This window comes from Bos indicus, chromosome 13 (assembly GCF_029378745.1).
Source record: "Bos indicus isolate NIAB-ARS_2022 breed Sahiwal x Tharparkar chromosome 13, NIAB-ARS_B.indTharparkar_mat_pri_1.0, whole genome shotgun sequence".
In the NCBI taxonomy this organism is placed as follows: Eukaryota; Metazoa; Chordata; class Mammalia; order Artiodactyla; family Bovidae; genus Bos; species Bos indicus.
In genome coordinates, this window is record NC_091772.1 from 42,194,989 (window position 1) to 42,213,570 (window position 18,582).

At 53.7% G+C, this 18,582-nt stretch overlaps 1 protein-coding gene and 1 pseudogene across 2 annotated transcripts; one reads left to right on the forward strand and one right to left on the reverse strand.

Annotated features, from left to right (window-relative positions):
- Positions 1–1,491: 1,491 nt before the first annotated feature.
- LOC109567841 (cystatin-9-like) lies at positions 1,492–4,230 on the reverse strand (annotated as a pseudogene).
- Positions 4,231–8,424: 4,194 nt separating this feature from the next.
- LOC109567753 (cystatin-9) lies at positions 8,425–11,143 on the forward strand. Of its 2 annotated transcripts, XM_070800650.1 has the most exons (4): positions 8,425–8,774; positions 10,047–10,172; positions 10,387–10,441; positions 10,870–10,977. In XM_070800650.1, the coding sequence occupies exons 1-3, from the start codon at positions 8,529–8,531 to the stop codon at positions 10,411–10,413; spliced, it is 399 nt and encodes a 132-aa protein (XP_070656751.1). In that variant the 5' UTR covers positions 8,425–8,528; the 3' UTR covers positions 10,414–10,441; positions 10,870–10,977. The 2 variants fall into 2 exon arrangements, with proteins under 2 accessions (XP_070656751.1, XP_019828335.1); XM_019972776.2 differs by lacking the exon at positions 10,387–10,441 and having other exon boundaries at positions 8,432–8,774; positions 10,870–11,143.
- Positions 11,144–18,582: the final 7,439 nt, after the last annotated feature.

An 18,582-nucleotide genomic window follows, 5' to 3' on the forward strand; every position in this document is an offset into this window, starting at 1 on the left:
TGCTAACTGTTCCCAAAAATTTCCCAGAAGGGAACAGCTCAGGGTAAAAACAAGGAGATCTGGACTATGTCAATGTAGTGTCTTAGGAAAGATAGGTCAAAGAAAGCCTTGTAGTCTGCAATCGGAAATAAAAGCTGGACTCCGAGTGGACTTTGCACCTCAGTCCAATAGAGGCAGCAGGTCCCCTGACACTGCACCAGATTTCATGTTCTGTTTTCAATCTCATCGCTCGCTCCTGGACCTTTAGGGCAACAAGTACCCCTCTTGGTAGCCCTGCCACTGCCCCAGGAAAAGGGTGAGCTCATGAAGGGCCAGCAACTTCCCCACTCTGGAGTGACCCCAGGGAGACCCTTCCCAGGAGCTGCTTGAGGGGAAAGTGGGGTTGATTCCTTGGAAACATGATGGGGATCACAGTGCCTAAAGGACCCTGAAAGCTTCCTTTGATGGAAGAGCCAGGAGCCAGGAAAAGCCTTGGAAGGAGCAGAAGAAGGGGTCAGGGAGGGTTGTGGAGAAGAACCAGTGGGGTCTGTGACCAGGTGGCAGGGGACAAGCACACAGCTGTGCCCACACTGAGCGGTGCCCGCCAACAGTGAGGATGCCTGCCAACAGTGAGGATGCCTGCAGCCAGGCTCCCCTCAGCCCTGCCCAAGCCCCGGGCTGGGAAGCCAGTCAACCCTGGGTGGAGGACACTCACATGCTGAAGAGTTCTCACACCACAAGACTGGCCCCTTCCCCAGGAAAGCCTGCCGCACACACGGGAGCAGGTACTGACCTGAGAGGTGATCGCAGGCAAAGGGCTTTCCCTGGGGCTCAGCGGGAAAGAATCTGTCTGCCATGCCAGGAGCCAGGGGTGACACAGGTTCGATCCCTGGGTCAGGAAGATCCCCTGGAGGAGGGCATGGCAACCCACTCCAGGATTCTTGCCTGGAGAACCCCAAGGACAGAGGAGCCTGGTGGGCTACAGTTCATGGGGTCACAAAGAATTAGACACAATTGAAGTGACTGAGCATGCATGCTCACTCAGGCCACACAGGGAGGAAGGGAAGGGGGGAGAAGGACCACACGACTGCTACCTAGAGTCCCAAGGCAACCACCGGCTTCTCCAGCAAACCGCCCTCTGAAGGGCTGCCCTGGGGCAGGGATGCTGAAGCCAGAGACAGAGCCCAGATGCACCTGTGCAGGTTGTTCCACCTGTGGTGGCTCAGGTGTGTGAAGGGGAGAGACCCACCCCCAGGCCCAGCCAGCTGCCCTGATGGAAGGACGGCCCCAGCTGCCCAGCTCCCACCCTCTGGAACCAGGCTGCACAAGGCTGCTTGCAATGCTGACGTTTAATGACCAGTTCTACGGGGTGACATAGACAAGGAGGCGTGTCCACATGGCCTGGGTGCGACACCCAGACAGGTACTCATCCAGAGAACAGAACCAGAGCTGCTTAGACACTGAAGGGACACGACAGGGTGGCAGGGGTGCCCCCCAGGCTGGGGTGTGGTCTCACTCAGCAGAGCCCTCCAAGCAGGTGTCATTCAGAAGTTTAAACTTTGTTCTCCATGGGTCAGTGGCAATCGTAAAGTAAAGCAGATGTCAGTCTGTGGGAACAAGCACAGGGACAGAGTGTGGGGAGGCGGCCTCAGGAAGCTGGTGTCTCCAGCTCTAAAGCCGTACCCACCCTACCTACCTACCCCGGGTGGCCCCCAGGAGCAGCCCCAAGCTCATCCTAGATCTTCCTGACCTGGGACCCTCTGCTGACCCCAGAGGCACCTGGGTCACTCTGGCCTTCCAGCCCTGTGATCTCCAGGGACTCCTCCCCCCGACACCAGGATGCCCCACACGATCCACGCCCCCAGTGTCCCACTGGGTCCTCTGACCTGACCCGGGCTTGTTCAGGGGCGGGGCTCACTCCCCTTGTCACTTGGAGCAGTAGCAGCAGGGCAGGGCCTGGGAGGGAGGGCATGGGGACTCAGCCTCCATCTGTCCAGCTCTGGGCAGGAGGACCACTCAGCCATGGACATGCTGCCCCTCCCTCACACACTCCTTCTCCTGAAGGCGGGGCAGGGCGGTGGGTGACGACCAGGGAGGGGACATCTCATCTTCCACCCAGGGACCCAGACCACGTGGTCAGGAACAATCTAACCCCAGGGAGACCTGGGATGTAGCAGCAGAAATGGGACCAGTGAGCAGACAGGCCAGGGGCATACGAGTGACCAGTGACCCCTGGGCTGGCGTGCCTGGCTGGCCTCCATCCTGCAGACGACCCCTCGGTGTCCTTTGGAATGCCATCGTCATCACTCCCCACACCGCCTGCCCTGATGCAGTGTCCATGGCCCTGTAACCTGATGGCAGCCAGTGTGTATCTTACATTGTTCACGTCTGGAGTTGCTTGAAAAGGACAGTTGCCGATGCCTTCGTCAAATTTCCTGCACCTGGTTCGGGCAAACTCCAGCTCCATGGAGAATACCAGGCCAATGTCCACCTGGGTTTGGACAGACACTGAAGTGGACATATCCCTCCTGCCCCCTTACGTACCTGGCAGGTAGACCCACACAGTGGGGCAGGACAGGGGTCTTTGCAGGAGGGGCTTGACTGCCAGCTTACTGGATATATCTGGGCTGAGAAATGGATATTCCCTTTTGCGCCCTGTTGTCACTACTTTCACCTGTCCTACAGCGAGGAAGGAGCCCCATGGAGCTGCAGTATGCTCTCACACACGCATGCACACTCAGGCACACACAAGCACACACAGGACCGGGAGTGCTCCTTCTGCAGAATGTTCTTGGCGTTTCTGTCTGCAGCCCACATGAAAACCACATACCCCTGGTTACATTCTGTACAGATTCCATTGCTAGGAGAATGTTTTAGGATGAAGAACGCCATCTGGGATGATTATAAATCACACTGGATCACTGAAACGTGGACATCACCATATGTAAATTAGATGACCAGGGCATGTTCGCTGCATGCAGCAGGGCACCCAAAGCTGGGACTCTGGGACAACCCAGAGGGAGGGGGTGGGGAGGGAGGTGGAGGTGGGGTTCACGATGAGGGGGATACATGTATACCTGTGGCCGATTCATGTTGATGTATGATAAAGACCATCACAATATTATAAAGCAATTATCCTCCAATTAAATACATTAATTTAAAAAATCACACTGGATCCATGTAGACGGAGGCCCAGAAGGAGCCCACAGCATGTGGACTCCAAGGAGAGGCTGTGAGCTCCCAGAGGCCCCTCAGAACCAGGGGCCGTGGCTCCTGACACTCCAGGCGCTTTCCTCCCCACCCTGCTATTTGTACGTCTCTGTCTCTTTCTTTTTCTCTCTCTCTGTTTTGTAAATTAACCTCTTAATGTTATTTCCTTGAAATCTTTTCTGAATCTCTTTAATATTTTCTGTCTGCCTGTTAAAAAAAAAAAGGTAAGTAGCTTTATCCCCTTACAGTCTATATTTTGGTCATTCTTCTTTAAACAAGCTCAAATATAATGAAAACTGAAAATACATTTTACATGTGAGTAGACTGATGGAGCAGAGAAGGCAATGGCAACCCACTCCAGTACTCTTGCCTGGAAAATCCCATGGACGGAGGAGCCTTGTAGGCTGCAGTCCATGGGGTCGCTAAGAGTCGGACACGACTGAGGGACTTCACTTTCACTTTTCACTTTCATGCCTTGGAGGAGGAAATGGCAACCCACTCCAGTGTTCTTGCCTGGAGAATCCCAGGGATGGGGGAGCCTGGTGGGCTGCCGTATATGGGGTCACACAGAGTCAGACACGACTGAAGCGACTTAGCAGCAGCAGCAGCAGACTGATGGAGATTTAAAACCCTCCCAAGTTATTTCTTTTCTAAAAACTGAAACTAACCCAACAGGTTGTATTTCCCTCTATTTTATGGGCTTCAGATGATGATCAAGACCCCTTGTTAAGCACCCCCAACCCCTACCAGACCCTCATTAACAGCAGGTATGCACCAGCAGCAGGGGAGGGTACCTACAGGATCCTTCCACCACCGCAGTACATGCACCACTTTGTAGGCGTTTCTGCCCTGGGTCATCAGGTTGTACATGTGCAAGGCATACTCCACGGTGGCAGGGAGGTAGTTCTTCAAGAATCTCTGGTCATCATTTCACTCTTTCTCTGTGGGACCGCAGATGTGACTCCCCAGGAGCCAGGGACCTAAGAGAAGCAGGAGCAGGGTCCAGGGCTGAGCCCACCTGCACCTTCCCTATCGGCCCATCATGGCTGCTGCCCCCAGGCACCAAGGCTTCACCCTTCCCATCTCTGGCTTCCACCTGGCCTTCCTGGGTGTGGGTCCAGTCTATCTGCTCCAGGACATACTCTCCCCTGGCCCACCCCTCTGGTCTGATACCCTGTCCCTTCCCTCTCGTGACCCTGCCTCCTCCATCTCAAGCTGATAACATTGCCTCCTGTCCAGGAGAGAGAGGGAGACCCAGGCAGGGTGGGTTGGGAAGGACCAACCATGGAGGAGGGTCCACTGCTGCTAAACTCCAGCCACACGCCCACCTTGGCATTTCACAGGGGTCAGAGGCTTTTGGGGTACCCCAGACTTGGATGCTGAAGGGTCCTGGGACACAGCAGCAGGTGAGGGTCACAGAGACCAGGACAGACAGAGCCAAAGAGGATGAGTGGCCCAGAGTCAGCTTGTGGGTTACAGAAGGTGGTCTGCAGTGGCTGGGAAGGATTCTAAAAGGCCTGCTTGAGAATCACTGGCCTGGAATGTGGGGGCTTTGTCTCTGTAGGGAACAGGCTTCCCTGGGCTTCTATTTCCTTGGTGCTCCTCCCCTGCTGCAGGCAGACTGGCCTCATGACAGAGACAGGAGGAAGGAAGGAGGTGATGACAGCGGTCGTCGGCCACAGGCCAGGGAAGGGCGCCAGTGGTAGCAGCCTCGAAGGGGGAGAGGGGTTGGCAAAACTGGGCATTGGACTGGGAATCAAATTCCAGGGGAGTCAGTGACAGAGGAGGGAGCTAGGGGATCCAAAGACACCACATTATCAGTGCCTGGTCATTTTATCATGAACACAGCCAGGTACAAGTGCTTCCAGTTACAGAGCTCTGACAAAGGGGTGACGAGGGATGTGAAGAAGCCACATCCAGGTCCGTGACACTCCCATGGGCTCATCAGGACAGCCATGTGAAGACCCCAGGAGTGATTTCAGCCTCATAATTATCAAGGACCCCTGAGTGTCATCTGGGGGGAAGGCTAACAAGAGAGGGTGGGGCACAAGACTCGGGCAGGGGGTTGCCAGGAGCCCTGGATGAAAGTGAAGGACGGATCCCTCCTCCTCCAGCCTGTCCACCTGGGTCACCCCAATGCCCTCCCCTCACTCCCTGGGGACAAGACTGGCACCCCCAGCAGCCCCACACAGAGTGGGCTCCCCACATGCGGGAGCTGCTGCCACTGTCCCTTCTGGACCTCAGAACCATGGGGGTAGCCAAGCCAGGTTCCTGCTCATGTTAGGACACGCACGCAGACTTGTCCCCCTAAGTGTAGAAATCCATAGAAGCATCTTCCTGTGGACCAATTTCCCACTTCCATCACTAGTCAAACGGCACCTTGAAGAAAGTCCACGGCACTGGTCCAGCTCATGACAGGATGGAGTGCTGTGGCCGCCGTAGCAACTGAGCCTTGGGATGGGCAAAAGAGACCTCATCTATCACCAGCTCTAACGCTCCAGAGGATGAAGATAATGTGGTATGAATACACATGCAATACTTCTCAGCCATAAAAAAGGACCCCGTTCTTCTAACGCAGCAATGTCAATGGATATAGAGAATATTACGCTGAGAGACATAAGTGAGAGAGAAAGAAACATGCTCTGTGTCAGCCTACATGCGGAACCCCCAATATTAATTCAAACAAATCTGTATGAAAAACAGAAGCAGATTCATTGATACAGGAAGAAACTAGTGGTTACCAGTACAGAGAAGAAGGAGGAGGGGCAAATTGGAGGTAAGGGATTAAGACAGACGAAGTACACAGTATACAATAGATAAGCAACAAAGATGTATTGCATAACACAGGGAAATACATTTGTTTTCTTGTAATAACTTTGAGTGGAGTACTCTTGATGAGGGTGAAAGAGGAGAGTGAAAAAGCTGGCTTAAAATTCAACATTCAAAAAATTGAGATCATGGCATCTAGTCCCATCACTTTCTGGCAAATAGATGGGTAAAAAGTGGAAACAGTGTCCGATTTTATTTTCGTGGGCTCCAAAATCATTGCAGACAATGACTTCATCCGTGAAATTAAAAGATGCTTGCTTCTTGGAAGGAGAGCTTTGACAAATCCAGACAGCATACTAAAAAGCAGAGATATTGCTTTGCTGACAAATGTTCCATATGGATAAAGCTATGGTTTTTTTCAGTAGTCGTGTACAGATGTGAGAGTTGGATCATAAAGAAGGCTGAGCACCAAAGAACTGATGCTTTCGAACTGTGGTTTTGGAGAAGAATCTTGAGAGTCCCTTGGACAGTAAGGAGATCAAACCAGCCAATCCTAAAGGAAATCAACCCTGAATATTCATTGGAAGGACTGATGCTGAAGCTGAAGCTCCAATACTTTGGCCACCTGATGCGAAGAGCCAACTCATTGGAAAAGACCCTGATGCTGGGGAAGATTGAAGGCAGGACGAGAAGGGGGCAACAGAGGATAAAATGATTGGATGGCATCACCACCTCACTGGACATGAGTTTGAACAAATGTGAAGGACAGGTAAGCCTGGCTGGTTGCACTCCATGGGGTTGCAAAGAGTTGGACATGACTTAGTGACTGAACAACAACAATAGCAACAATGTATATACACCTCTGTGTGCGTGTGTTAGTTGCTCAGTCCTGTCCCACCACTAATAATAAATCAACTATAATTCAATAAAAAATGTATAGAAAATTTTCACCCTAAGATTCCTTGTAATAGCTGTAATTAGAAAATTTTCAATTCTTAGGCATTGACTAAATATGAGAATGAGTTTTGAGTTTTAGGAAGACACCAGCTCTGAGACTGTCTGTGCCAGGGGCAGGAAGGGGACAGGCTGGCAGGATCAAAGCCCCACCTCTCCCCACACAGGCACCACCTACCTGCGGAGGCCGAGCTTCTGGAAACCCACTTTTTTCTCTGTCCCCAGGCATGGTAGTTTGACCCCTCCCTGATCAGTGATGCCCCCAGAAACCAGTCTCAAGCCCGCAGCCCCCAGCCCACATAAGTGCCTGACTGCTCAATGTGACTCTGCCCCGACCACTCCCGGGGGACTCTGAACTGGGCTACCCAGTCAGATTGACACCATCCCCTGGGAGCCGGCTAAGATGCACCTTCTCTGGGCCTGCCCGGACCTGCAGGGTAAGGATCCCGGGGATGGACAAGGCCCAGGGTCCAGGGCGTCCACAGGCCTCCATGAGTGCTGGGCCCCTCTGAAGTTCTCAAGTAGCTGTGGACGGAGCCTATATGTCTGTTGCAGAGGCACAGGCCTGAAGTCTTGTCTGGAAAGAGTGTGCTGTGTCGTGGTCCCAGGGCTGCTCTGTGCCCCTGCTGGAGGCAGTGAGGTTCTCTTCTGTGAAATGGCCCCTCGCTGCTCACAGGGAGTTGTGTGTCCCTGAGCTGTGGCCACGAGGCCCCCAGAGGGCACCATCCCCCAGGACACAGCTCAGCTCCTGAGCACATGGGCTTCACGCTCTCTGCTTCCCCTTCACCCCTCCCCCTCCTCTGGTGACAGCCCCTGGACAAAGGGGACAGCAAGGGCCCGCTGAGTGTCATGGCCACCCCACCTGGGACACCTCTGAGGGAGGGTGTGTCTGTCAGCCGGCCAGGCCTCAGGCTTAGAACCCAGGAGCTGAGGGGTCATGTCAAGGGAGACTCAGGGATTCTGAGGGAAGCTCCTGGGTCCAGGACCTGCAAACCCTGCTCCCACCCGACCCCGGCACCCGCCCAGGGGCCTGGGAGCCCATGTTCCAGAACTCGAGGGCACTGGGGGCCACGGGGATGGGGGCACATCTGCACCTGAAAGACCCCAGCCCTCTGCTGCTTTCTCGGTGGGGACACCCTTCACCCCTAGGTGGGCCGCCTCTGTCACCCACAGAGCTGACTCTGGGCCACTCATCCTCTTAGGTTCCGTCCCTCCTTGTCTCTCCAACCCTCACCAACTGCTGCGTCCCGGGACCTCCTTCCACTCACACTCCTTGCAACTGTGCCCTTGATTCAGCATCCAAGTCTGGGGTACCCCATAAGCCTCTGATCCCCCTGAGATGCCGAGGGGGGGCGTGTGGCTGGGCTTCCTCCACGGTTGGTCCTTCCCAACCCACCCTGCCTGGGTCTCACTCTCTCTCCTGGACAGGAGGCAATGTTATCAGCTCGGGATGGAGGAGGCAGGGTCATGAGAGGGAAGGAACAGGGTGTCAGACCAGAGGGGCGGACCAGGGGAGGAGTATGTCCTGGAACAGATAGACTGGACCCACGCCCAGGGAGGCCAGGTGGGAGCCGGAGACGGGAAGGGTGAAGCCTTGGTGCCTGGGGGCAGCAGCCATGATGGGCCGACAGTGGAGGTGCAGGTGGGCTCAGCCCTGGACTCTGCTCCTGCTTCTCTTGGGTCCCCGGCTCCTGGTGACTCATGGCTGGCGTCGCAAAGGGGACAAGAATAGTGAAAACACAAATATCTTGGAGCTTTACCTTCCTGCCGTCGTGGAGTATGCCTTACACGTGTACAACCTGAGGAGCCAGGACATGAATGCCTACAAAGTGGTGCGTGTACTGCGGTCGTGGCTGGAGTTGGTAGGTACCATATTTTCCCCACTGCTGGCCTCACCAGCTGTTACTAGGGTCGGGAGGTGGTGTCAGCAAGGGATCTCAATCATCATTTGACAACCATAAAACAGAGGGAAATATAGCCTATTGGGTTAGTTTCAGTTTTTATTAAAAAAATAATAATGGGAATTTTTTAAACTCTGGGAGGTGTGTTTTCAGTTTTGTCATTTTTCACCTTGTTTTATGAAGAATAAGCAAAATATAAACTATGAGGGGATGAAACTATTTATTTAAAAAAAAAAAAGAGCCAGACAGAAAACCCTGGATTAGAGATTTAGAATCGACATAATGGAAATCACATTAAACTAGGCTTCTTTAGGGAAAACAGAGAGAGAGAGAGAGCAGGGAAAGCCGCTGGAGGCCTCGTGTCCTGAGGAGCCTCTGGGTGTTCAGGGCCTCTCCTCTGACCCCATGTGCTCTGGGCTCCTTCTCCTCCGTGGATCGAGCAAGATTTACACTCTCCCCAGACCATGTTCTGAATCCTAAAATGTTCTCATGGCAATGGAATCTGCAGAACATGACCAGGGGTGCGATTTTCACATGCACTGCAGACAGAAAGGCCGAGAGCATTCTGCGGTCCTGTGTGTGGCCATGTGTGGATGTGTACCTGTGCTTTGCATGAGTGCCTGGGGGAGAGGAGACATGCTGGGGCGACACCCCCTCTGCACCTCTGGATTGAGTGACAGAAGGAAGGCAGAGTGCTCTCCACGCGGCTCCAGCTTCCCTCCAGGGACAGGAGTGGGTCCCACCTGGCTCTCCTGCCCTCCCTGGGTCTCTGCCTGCAGTCTCTGGCCTGGAGTGCAAGACTGACTCTGGGTATTGGGAATAAAGGCAGGGCTAGAGTAGGGGGGCGCTACGAGGCCTGAAGTCCAGGCAGTGGAGAAGAAGACAGTGCACTGTGTGAGAGGGAGGGTGCTTCTTAAAATCATTGTCCCAGCCCTGTGAATGTGCCTGTGTGCTTATGTCCTTGCGTCTGTGTGTGTTGATATGTGCGTGTATGTGTGTGTGTATGTGCATGTGTGTATCTGTGTGTTTGTATGTGTGAGTGTGTGTATGTGTGTCTGTGTGTGTGTGTATGTGTGTATGTATGTGTGGGTGTGTGTGTCTGTGTGTATGGATATGTATGTGTCTATGTGTGGATGTGTGAACATGGATGTGTGTGTGCCTGTGTGTGCAGGAGTGTGTGTGCCTGTGTGTGTGGATATGTGCATATGGGAAGAGAAAGCATTCACTTCACAGTCTGAACAGAAAGAAGAAAAAGGCCTGGTGTTCTCCATGGAGCTGCAGTTCGCCCGAACCAGGTGCGGGAAATTTGACGAAGACATCGACAACTGTCCTTTTCAAGCAACTCCAGACGTGAACAATGTAAGACACACACCAGCCACCCTCAGGTTACAGGGCCGTGGACACTGCATCAGGGCAGGCGGTGTGGGGAGTGATGACGACGCCTTTGCAAAGTCCACCGAGGGGTCGTCTGCAGCATGGAGGCCAGCCAGGCAGGCCAGCCCAGGGGTCACTGGTGACTTGTATGCCCCTGGCCTGTCTACTCACTGGTTCCATTTCTGCTGCTGCATCCCAGGTCCCCCTAGAGTTAGACTGTTCCTGACCACGTGGTCCAGGCCCCTGGGTAGAAGGTGAGATGTCCCCTTCCTGGTTGTCACCCACCGCCCCGCCCCGCCTTAGGGAGAAAGAGTGTGTGAGAGAGTGGCAGCATGTCCGTGGCCGAGTGGTCCTCCTGCCTAGAGCTGGACGGATGGAGGCTGAGCCCCCATGCCCTCCCCCCCAGGCCCTACCCTGCTGCTCCTGATCCAGGTGACAAGGGGGTGAACTCCGCCCCTGGATAAGACAGACAGGTCAGAGGCCCTGCTGGGACACTGGGGGCATGGGTCATACGGGACATCCTGGTGTCAGGGGAGGAGTCTCTGGAGATCACAGGCCTGACAGGGCAGAGTGACCTGCCCACCCAAGAAGGTAGGGTTTGCTGGATGCCAGCTTTAGAGCTGGAGACACCAGCGTCCCAAGTCCCTTCCCCTCTACTCTGTCCCTGTGCTTGTTCCCACAGACCATCACCTGCTTCTTCACTGTAGACACTGAACCCTGGAAGACAGAGTTCCAACTCCTGAACGACACCTGCTTGGAGGGCTCCGCTGAGTGAGACCACACCTCAGCCCGGGGGGCACCCCTGCCACCCTGTCGTGTCCCTTCAGTGTCCAAGAGGCTCTGGTTCAGTTCTCTGGATGAGCACCTTTCTGGGTGTCACACCCGGGCCATACGGACACGCCTCCCTGTCCATGTCACCCCGTAGAACTGGTCATTAAATGTCAGCATTGCAAGCAGCCTTGTGCAGCCTGGTTCCAGAGGGTGGGGGCTGGGCAGTTGGGGTCGTCCTCCCAGCAGGGCAACTGGCTGAGCCCGGGGGATGTGTGTCTCCCGCTCAGACATGTGAGCCAGCTGCCGGTGGCACAACCTAGGAGCACAGGTGCATCTGAGCTGTCTCCCGGCCTCATGAGATGAGCGTGATCCTTAGAGGGACATTGGCATGGCTGGACAGGCAACCCTCAGTGCAGGGTGGACCATACAGGGTCTTGGGCCCCTCAGCACATGCCCAGGGGCTTGCTCACACACATCCACTGATCTGGGAAGCTATGGGATGGGGGAATGTAGGAGGGGCTCTAGCCTCCACTCAGATGGGCCCACCCACCACAAGCTGCAGTGTCTCCTGGAGCCTCTTAAAAACATGCAGCTGCCCAGGGTCTCTGGACCTTTGGAGCAGCAGGTGCATTTCCTCTAAACCCAGGGCCCCTGGGACGCTCAGAGCTGAGAAAAGCTGCTGGTGCTGTGGAGCCAGCAACTGGTCTCCCAGAATAGGACTGAGCAGGCACGTCTGTCAGGGGAAAAGCAGGAGCAGGGTCCAGGGCTGAGCCCACCTGCACCTCCACTGTCGGCCCATCATGGCTGCTGCCCCCAGGCACCAAGGCTTCACCCTTCCCGTCTCCGGCTCCCACCCGGCCTCCCTGGGCGTGGGCCCAGTCTATCTGCTCCAGGACATACTCCTCCCATGGTCCGCCCCTCTGGTCTGACACCCTGTTCCTTCCCTCTCGTGACACTGCCTCCTCCATCCCGAGCTGATAACACTGCCTCCTGTCCAGGAGAGAGAGCAAGACCCAGGCAGGGTGGGTTGGGAAGGACCAACCGTGGAGGAAGCCCAGCCACCTGCCCCCCTCAGCATCTCAGGGGGATCAGAGACTTATGGAGTGCCCCAGACTTGGATGCTGAATCAAGGGCACAGTTGCAAGGAGTGTGAGTGGAAGGAGGTCAAGGGGCACAGCAGTTGGTGAGGGTTGGAGAGACAAGGAGGGACAGAACCTAAGAGGATGAGTGGCCCGGAGTCAGCTCTGTGGGTGACAGAGGCGGCCCACCTAGGGGTGAAGGGTGTCCCCACCGAGAAAGCAGCAGAGGGCTGGGGTCTTTCAGGTGTAGATGTGCCCCCATCCCCGTGGCCCCCAGTGCCCTCGAGTTCTGGAACATGGGCTCCCAGGCCCCTGGGCGGGTGCTGGGGTCGGGTGGGAGCAGGGTTTGCAGGTCCTGGACCCAGGAGCTTCCCTCAGAATCCCTGAGTCTCCTTTGACATGACCCCTCAGCTCCTGGGTTCTCAGCCTGAGGCCTGGCCAGCTGACAGACACACCCTCCCTCAGAGGTGTCCCAGGTGGGGTGGCCACGACACTCAGCGGGCCCTCGCTGTCCCCTCTGTCACTGTCCCCTTTGTCCAGGGGCTGTCACCAGAGGAAGGGGAGGGGTGAAGGGGAAGCAGAGAGCGTGAAGCCCATGTGCTCAGGAGCTGAGCTGTGTCATGGGGGATGGCGCCCTCTGGGGGCCTCGTGGTCACAGCTCAGTTAAGTTAAATCCTATCGACTGACTCTTTGCCACCCCACGGGCTGCAGCAGGAGAGGCTCCCCTGTCCATTACCAAGTCCAGGAGCGAACTCAAATTCTTGTCCATCGAGTCCGTGATGCCATCCAACCATCTCATCCTCTGTTGTCCCCTTCTCCTCCTGCCTTCAATCTTTCCCAGCATCAGGATTTTTTTTTCCAACGAGGCAGTTCTTCGCATCAGGTTGCCAAAGTATTGGAGTTTCAGCTTCAGCATCACTCCTTCCAGTAAATATTCAGGACTGATTTCCTTTAGGATGGACTGGTTGGATCTCCTTGCAGTCCAAGGGACTCTCAAGAGTCTTCTCCAACACCACAGTTCAAAAGCATCAATTCTTCTGTGCTCAGCTTTCTTTTTAGTCCAACTCTTACATCCATACATGACTACTGGAAAAACCATAGCTTTGACTAGATGGACTTTTGTTGAAAAAGTAATGTCTCTGCTTTTTAATATGCTGTCTAGGTTGGTCATAGCTTTTCTTCCAAGGAGCAAACCTCTTTTAATTTCATGGCTGCAGTGATTTTGGAGCCCCCAAATATAAAGTTTGTCACCGTCTCCATTGTTTCCCCATCTATTTGCCATGGAGTGATGGGACCAGATGCCATGATCTTCATTTTTTGAATGTTGAGTTTTAAGCCATCTTTTTCACTCTCCTCTTTCATCAAGAGGCTCTGTAGTTCTTCACTTTCTGCCATAAGGGTGGTGTCATCTGCATATCTGAGGTTAATGATATTTCTCATGGCAATCTTGATTCCAGTTGGTGCTTCATCCAGCGAATGATGTACTCTGAATAGAAGTTAAATAAGCAGGGAGACAATATACAGCCTTGACATACTTCTTTCCCAGTTTGGAACTAGTCCATTGTTCCATGTCCAGTCTAACTGTTGTTTCTTGACCTGCATATAGATTTCTCAGGAGACAGGTAAGGTGGTCTGGTATTCCCATCTCTTGAAGAATTTTCCACAGTTTGTTGTGACCCACACAGTCCAAGACTTTGGTGTAGTCAGTGAACCAGAAGTAGATGTTTTCCTGGAACTTTCTTGCTTTTTCTATGATCCAATGGATGCTAGCAATTTGATCTCTGGTTCCTCTGCCTTTTCTAATACCAGCTTGAACATCTGGAAGTTCTCATTTCACGTACTGTTGAAGCCTAGCTTGGAGAATTTTGAGCATTACTTTGCTAGTGTGTGAAATGAGTGCAATTGTGTGGTAGTTTAAGCATTCTTTGGCATTGCATTTCTTTGAGATTAGAGTAAAAACTGACCTTTTCCAGTCCTGTGGCCGCTGCTGAGTTCTCCATATTTGCTGGCATATTGAATGCACCACTTTAACAGCATCATCTTTTAGGATTTGAAATAGCTCAACTGGAATTTCATCATCTCCACTAGCTTTGTTGATAGTGATGCTTCCTAAAGCCCACTTGACTTCTCATTCCAGGATGTTTGGCTTTAGGTGAGTGACCACACCATCATGGTTTTCTGGGCCATGAAGATCTTTTTGTATAGTTCTTCTGTGTATTGTTGCCACCTCTTCTTAATATCTTCTGCTTCTGTTAGGTCCATACCATTTCTGTCCTTTATTGTACCCATCTTTGCATGAAATTTTCCCTTGGTATCTCTAATTTTCTTGAAGAGCTCTCTAGTCTTTCCCATTCTATTGTTTTTCTCTGTTTCTTTGCACTGATCTCTTAGAAGGCTTTCTTATCTCTCCTTGCTATTCTTTGGAACTCTGCATTCAAATGGGCATATCTTTCCTTTTCTCCTTTGCCTTTCACTTCTCTTCTTTTCTCAGCTATTTGTAAGGCCTTCTCAGACAACTATTTTGCCTTTTTGCATTTCTTCTTCTTAGGGATAGTTTTGATCACTGCCTCCTGTACAATGCTATGAACCTCTGTCGTCAGATCTAATCCCTTGAATCTCTACAGGTGGATTCCTTACTAGCTGAGACACCAGGGAAGCCAGACCTCAGCTCAGTGGCACACAACTCCCTGTGAGCAGGGAGGGGGCGTTTCACAGAAGAGACCCTCACTGACTCCAGCTGGGGCACAAAGCAGCCCTGAGACCATGACACAGCACTCTTTCCAGACAAGACTTTGGCCCTGTGCTCCCACAACAGACATTTAGGCTCTGTCCACAGCTACTTGAGAACTTCAGAGGGGCCCAGCACCCATGGAGGCCTGTGGACTCCCTGGACCCTGGGCCTTGCCTATCCCTGGGATCATGACCCTGCAGGTCTGGGCAGGCCCAGAGAAGGTGCATCTTAGCCGGCTCCCAGGGACAGTGCCGACTTTGTCTCTGGACCTCACTCTGGGTGGCCCAGTTCAGAGTCTACTGGGAGTAGACGGGGCAAAGTCACATTGAGCAGTCAGGCACTTGTGGGGGCTGGAGCTTCAGACGTGAGACTGGTTTCTGGGGGCTACACTGATAAGGGAAGAGTCAGAATACCATGCCTGGGGACAGAGAAAAAAGTGGGTTTCCAGAAGCCCAGCTTCCATGAGCAGATGGTGCCTGAGTGAAGAGAGGAAGAGTTGGGGTCTTTGCAGGGGGTGGGGGCTCTGAACTCCACCCAACGCCTCTCTCTCCTCAGGGTGTCCACATTCACAAGACTGCTTACAGCTCATGCCCCCCACCCCGAGATGTTGTTGCCTAGTTTCTGTACAGGTGAGCACCCCAGCCTCTTCAAAGAAAGAGAGTCCTTGTGATTATTCTTTTTACTTTTTGCCAGCTGCATGGCTTTCAGGATATTAGTTCCCTGACCAATGATAGAATCTGAGCCCTTGGCAATGAAAGCACAGAGTCCTAACCAGTGAGCCAGCAGGAAATTCCCTGTGATTTTACTTTTCAAGCAGATTCTGTGGTCACTGTGCCCTGATCTCCAAGCACAGCACTCAGTCCTAGCCGGAAGATGTCTTTTTGCCATTTAGTATTTGCAACAGTGAAGTGGGGCCATGTGATCAAGTATGAGAAGCAACCAGATCTGCGGGGAAAACTCCCAAGAGGTCATGTCACTGGACCGTCTTTCAACCTCAAAACCGAGGGAAGTTGCACCAAGATGGATGGACCAAGAGGAAATTATGGTGACAGAAGGCAGACAGAGGGCAACACGAGGCATCCTTATACTTTCGTGAGGAAGCCAAAGTAGGCAGACTCACAGAGGTGGAAAGTGAAGCGGGGGTTCCCAGGGCCAGAAGGAGGGGAGTTGGGGAGGCTGTCAGAGGACACGCCTCTCAGTTACAAGATGGATAATTTCTGGACCTGTGCTGTCCAACTTAGGGCCTGCAGACACTGCCATGGACGTGCATCTGGGCTGAGAGGGTAGAGGTGGAGTGCTTTCCATACCAGAAACGAACAACATTTAAAAAATGAAGGTACAGGAGGGCGCTTTGGGAGCCGGTCACCTGTTTGTGGCCTGGAACGTGCAAGCTTTCTCACACGGATCCCAAACTCCAAACTCTTAAGTGTAGACATTGGATGTGTGTGGCTTCTGTCTCTCAATCATACTTTCACAAAGTCGTGAAATCAAAAACTCCACAACAGGCTGTCCCTTTTCTCGGATGGCTGTAAGTTCACTGAAACCGCGAAGGGAATGTCAGTGTGCTTTTTCGCCCAAGAATGAGTGTTCAGGAATGCAGTTGGGATGGATTTGGCTGCAATTTTAGCAACATCTCAGTGGATTTGAGGGGGAAGAGCCTGTGGAGACATGTATGAATAGAGTCCTGATATACCTGGACAGGTAAAGAGTCCAGGAATGCCCACAGCTGCCACTCAGAGTTTGTCATTGGAGAAGCCTGAAAAACAGGAGTCTGTCTTGTCACGTCCTGAAGGCAAGCAGCCATGTGCATTCGGAGCAGGTGTCCACAGACAGTCTCACTTTCACACGGCTTGGATCCCCATGCCCAGCATGCGTCCTCACCATGCAGTCCAGGGGAGAACAGGTTGGGTTGGCCACAGCTGGCCCGGGTCACGGCATGTGGACACGACTGGACCTGACAAGCGGTGCAGAGCCCCTGGATCCATAGTGGTCTGGGGGAGGCCCCCTTCATAGACCGAGAGCTACAGGCACCATGAAGACCAGAACCCAGAAAAAGAGGGTGAATGTGGACCTTAGACTGCGAGGACCCGAGATGTAGGCACAGACAGGGCTGGGGCCTGGGAAACCTAGACGGTGTGCTGTCCTGGTGGGGTCCATCGGTCTCCAGTCACAGCTCTGCACCCGGCCCCGCCTGCACCTGGACTGGACTGACTGCCTTTTCTCTCAAGATGCCTACACATCCTTCTTGTCTGGATGGGATGTCCCCGCTTTTACAAAGCTGCCCTGATGCCCTGTGGAAGAACTCTGTCTCCCCAGGCAGGATCATGGGCACCAGGTGGCCCCGTTTCCCAGGAGACTCAGGGCTTCTGTCGTGCCCATGTTCATGCTGCTGGCACCCAGCTCCCCCAGGGGTCTCACAGGGAGCCCCCTGGAAGTGCTCCCTGCAGTGAGACTGAACCCATGAAGCCTACCCTCCTATCTCAGAGGCATTGATTTTAAGGGTCAGAGAGTGAGAGCAGGGCCAGGACCAACCCCTAGCCCTTCTCTGGAGATCTGGGGTGAGCAGTCGGTCATCTCTACACAGGACAAAGGACATTCCTCCCAAGCACACCCCCCGCCCCCGCCATTCCCTGCCACCCACCTCATAACTCCACACCTTCCTTCCAAGAAGGCCTGGTGCCCTGTCCTCGTGGCCTAGCCTAACTGGCCGCTCCCTTTCCCATCTCGAGTCTCCTTGCTGGGATCACACACTGGGTCTCCAGAACACCTCCTGCTTGACACTCCCCTTGGGGCCCCATCCAAATAGCCAGAGATCTCCCAGACTTCCCAGGAGCTGGGAAACAAGGACGTGTTTGAAGTCCCCGATGGCAGAAAAAAGAACAGGCAGAGATACCTCAGAATGGAGCTGCGTGACCTTTGTTGGCCAGGGGAATCAGCTGGGGCAGAGCTGGGTCTGCGCCCCTGCAACCCTCCACCGCACCCCGCCCCACCTCTCCTCCTACCTGGAGGCCCCTCATTTCTTTCTTCAGTGACTTTGAGTTTTGCTCACTTCAGGAATCCTCTTTAGGTTTCCATCAAATTTAAGTTAAAAAGAAGCCCTACAACAGAATCTGCAAGTGGCAAAAATACAAATGTTACCACCAAATAGGTGAGGCCTCAATCCATCTAAAGACACAGGTGCCCCTTTTCATCCTCCATGGATTCACTGATGGGCCATGCCCAGGACCACCGGGGAGGCCCTCAGGGCAGACGGCTCTGAGCTGGGGTCTGGTTTCCAGTTCTTACTTGCAGTTCCAGGGACACATTTCTACTTTCTGTCAGCTTCTGTCTCTACAACCACAGGATGAGAATCACAGGCATTTGCCTGGAGGGTGGTGATAAGATGAACGAGGCAGTGTGTGGGCAGCATCGTGGAGACCTCAGCCCAGCTGGGCTCTGACAAGCGGTTCTCTGCCATCCATGCCTCTCCCTCATCACGGGGCAGAGTCCCTGAGGAGCAAGGCCTGGTCCGGACATCCTGGTCACCAGCAGTGAGACTCAGGTTCTGAGCTGCAGCACAAGGAGTGGGGACAGCAAAGGAGGGCCTCGTGGGCTCCGTCAGTGCCTGGCAGATCCCAGAGGTGGGGCAGATGCAGGCACAGGGTGGGCCTTGCTACCTGGCCTTGGACTGATTCATGCCGGGACCAGAGCTCCAGAAAGCTCTTCCTGGAGAATCAATTGGGGTGAAAGGCTCTGACAGCCAAACTTGCCTGCCCAGCTTCCAATTCCATGTGCTGGGGAGCCCGGGGTTCCGTCCCTGTGTTCTGAACACAGG

Bases quoted from the DNA above. Each gene is read 5' to 3' on its own strand.
- LOC109567753 (XM_019972776.2), top strand. From the start codon at position 8,529: ATGATGGGCCGACAGTGGAGGTGCAGGTGGGCTCAGCCCTGGACTCTG. The intron at 8,775-10,046 runs GTAGGTACCATA...TTCACTTCACAG, and splicing joins TGCGGTCGTGGCTGGAGTTG to TCTGAACAGAAAGAAGAAAA. The intron at 10,173-10,869 runs GTAAGACACACA...TTGTTCCCACAG, and splicing joins CAACTCCAGACGTGAACAAT to ACCATCACCTGCTTCTTCAC.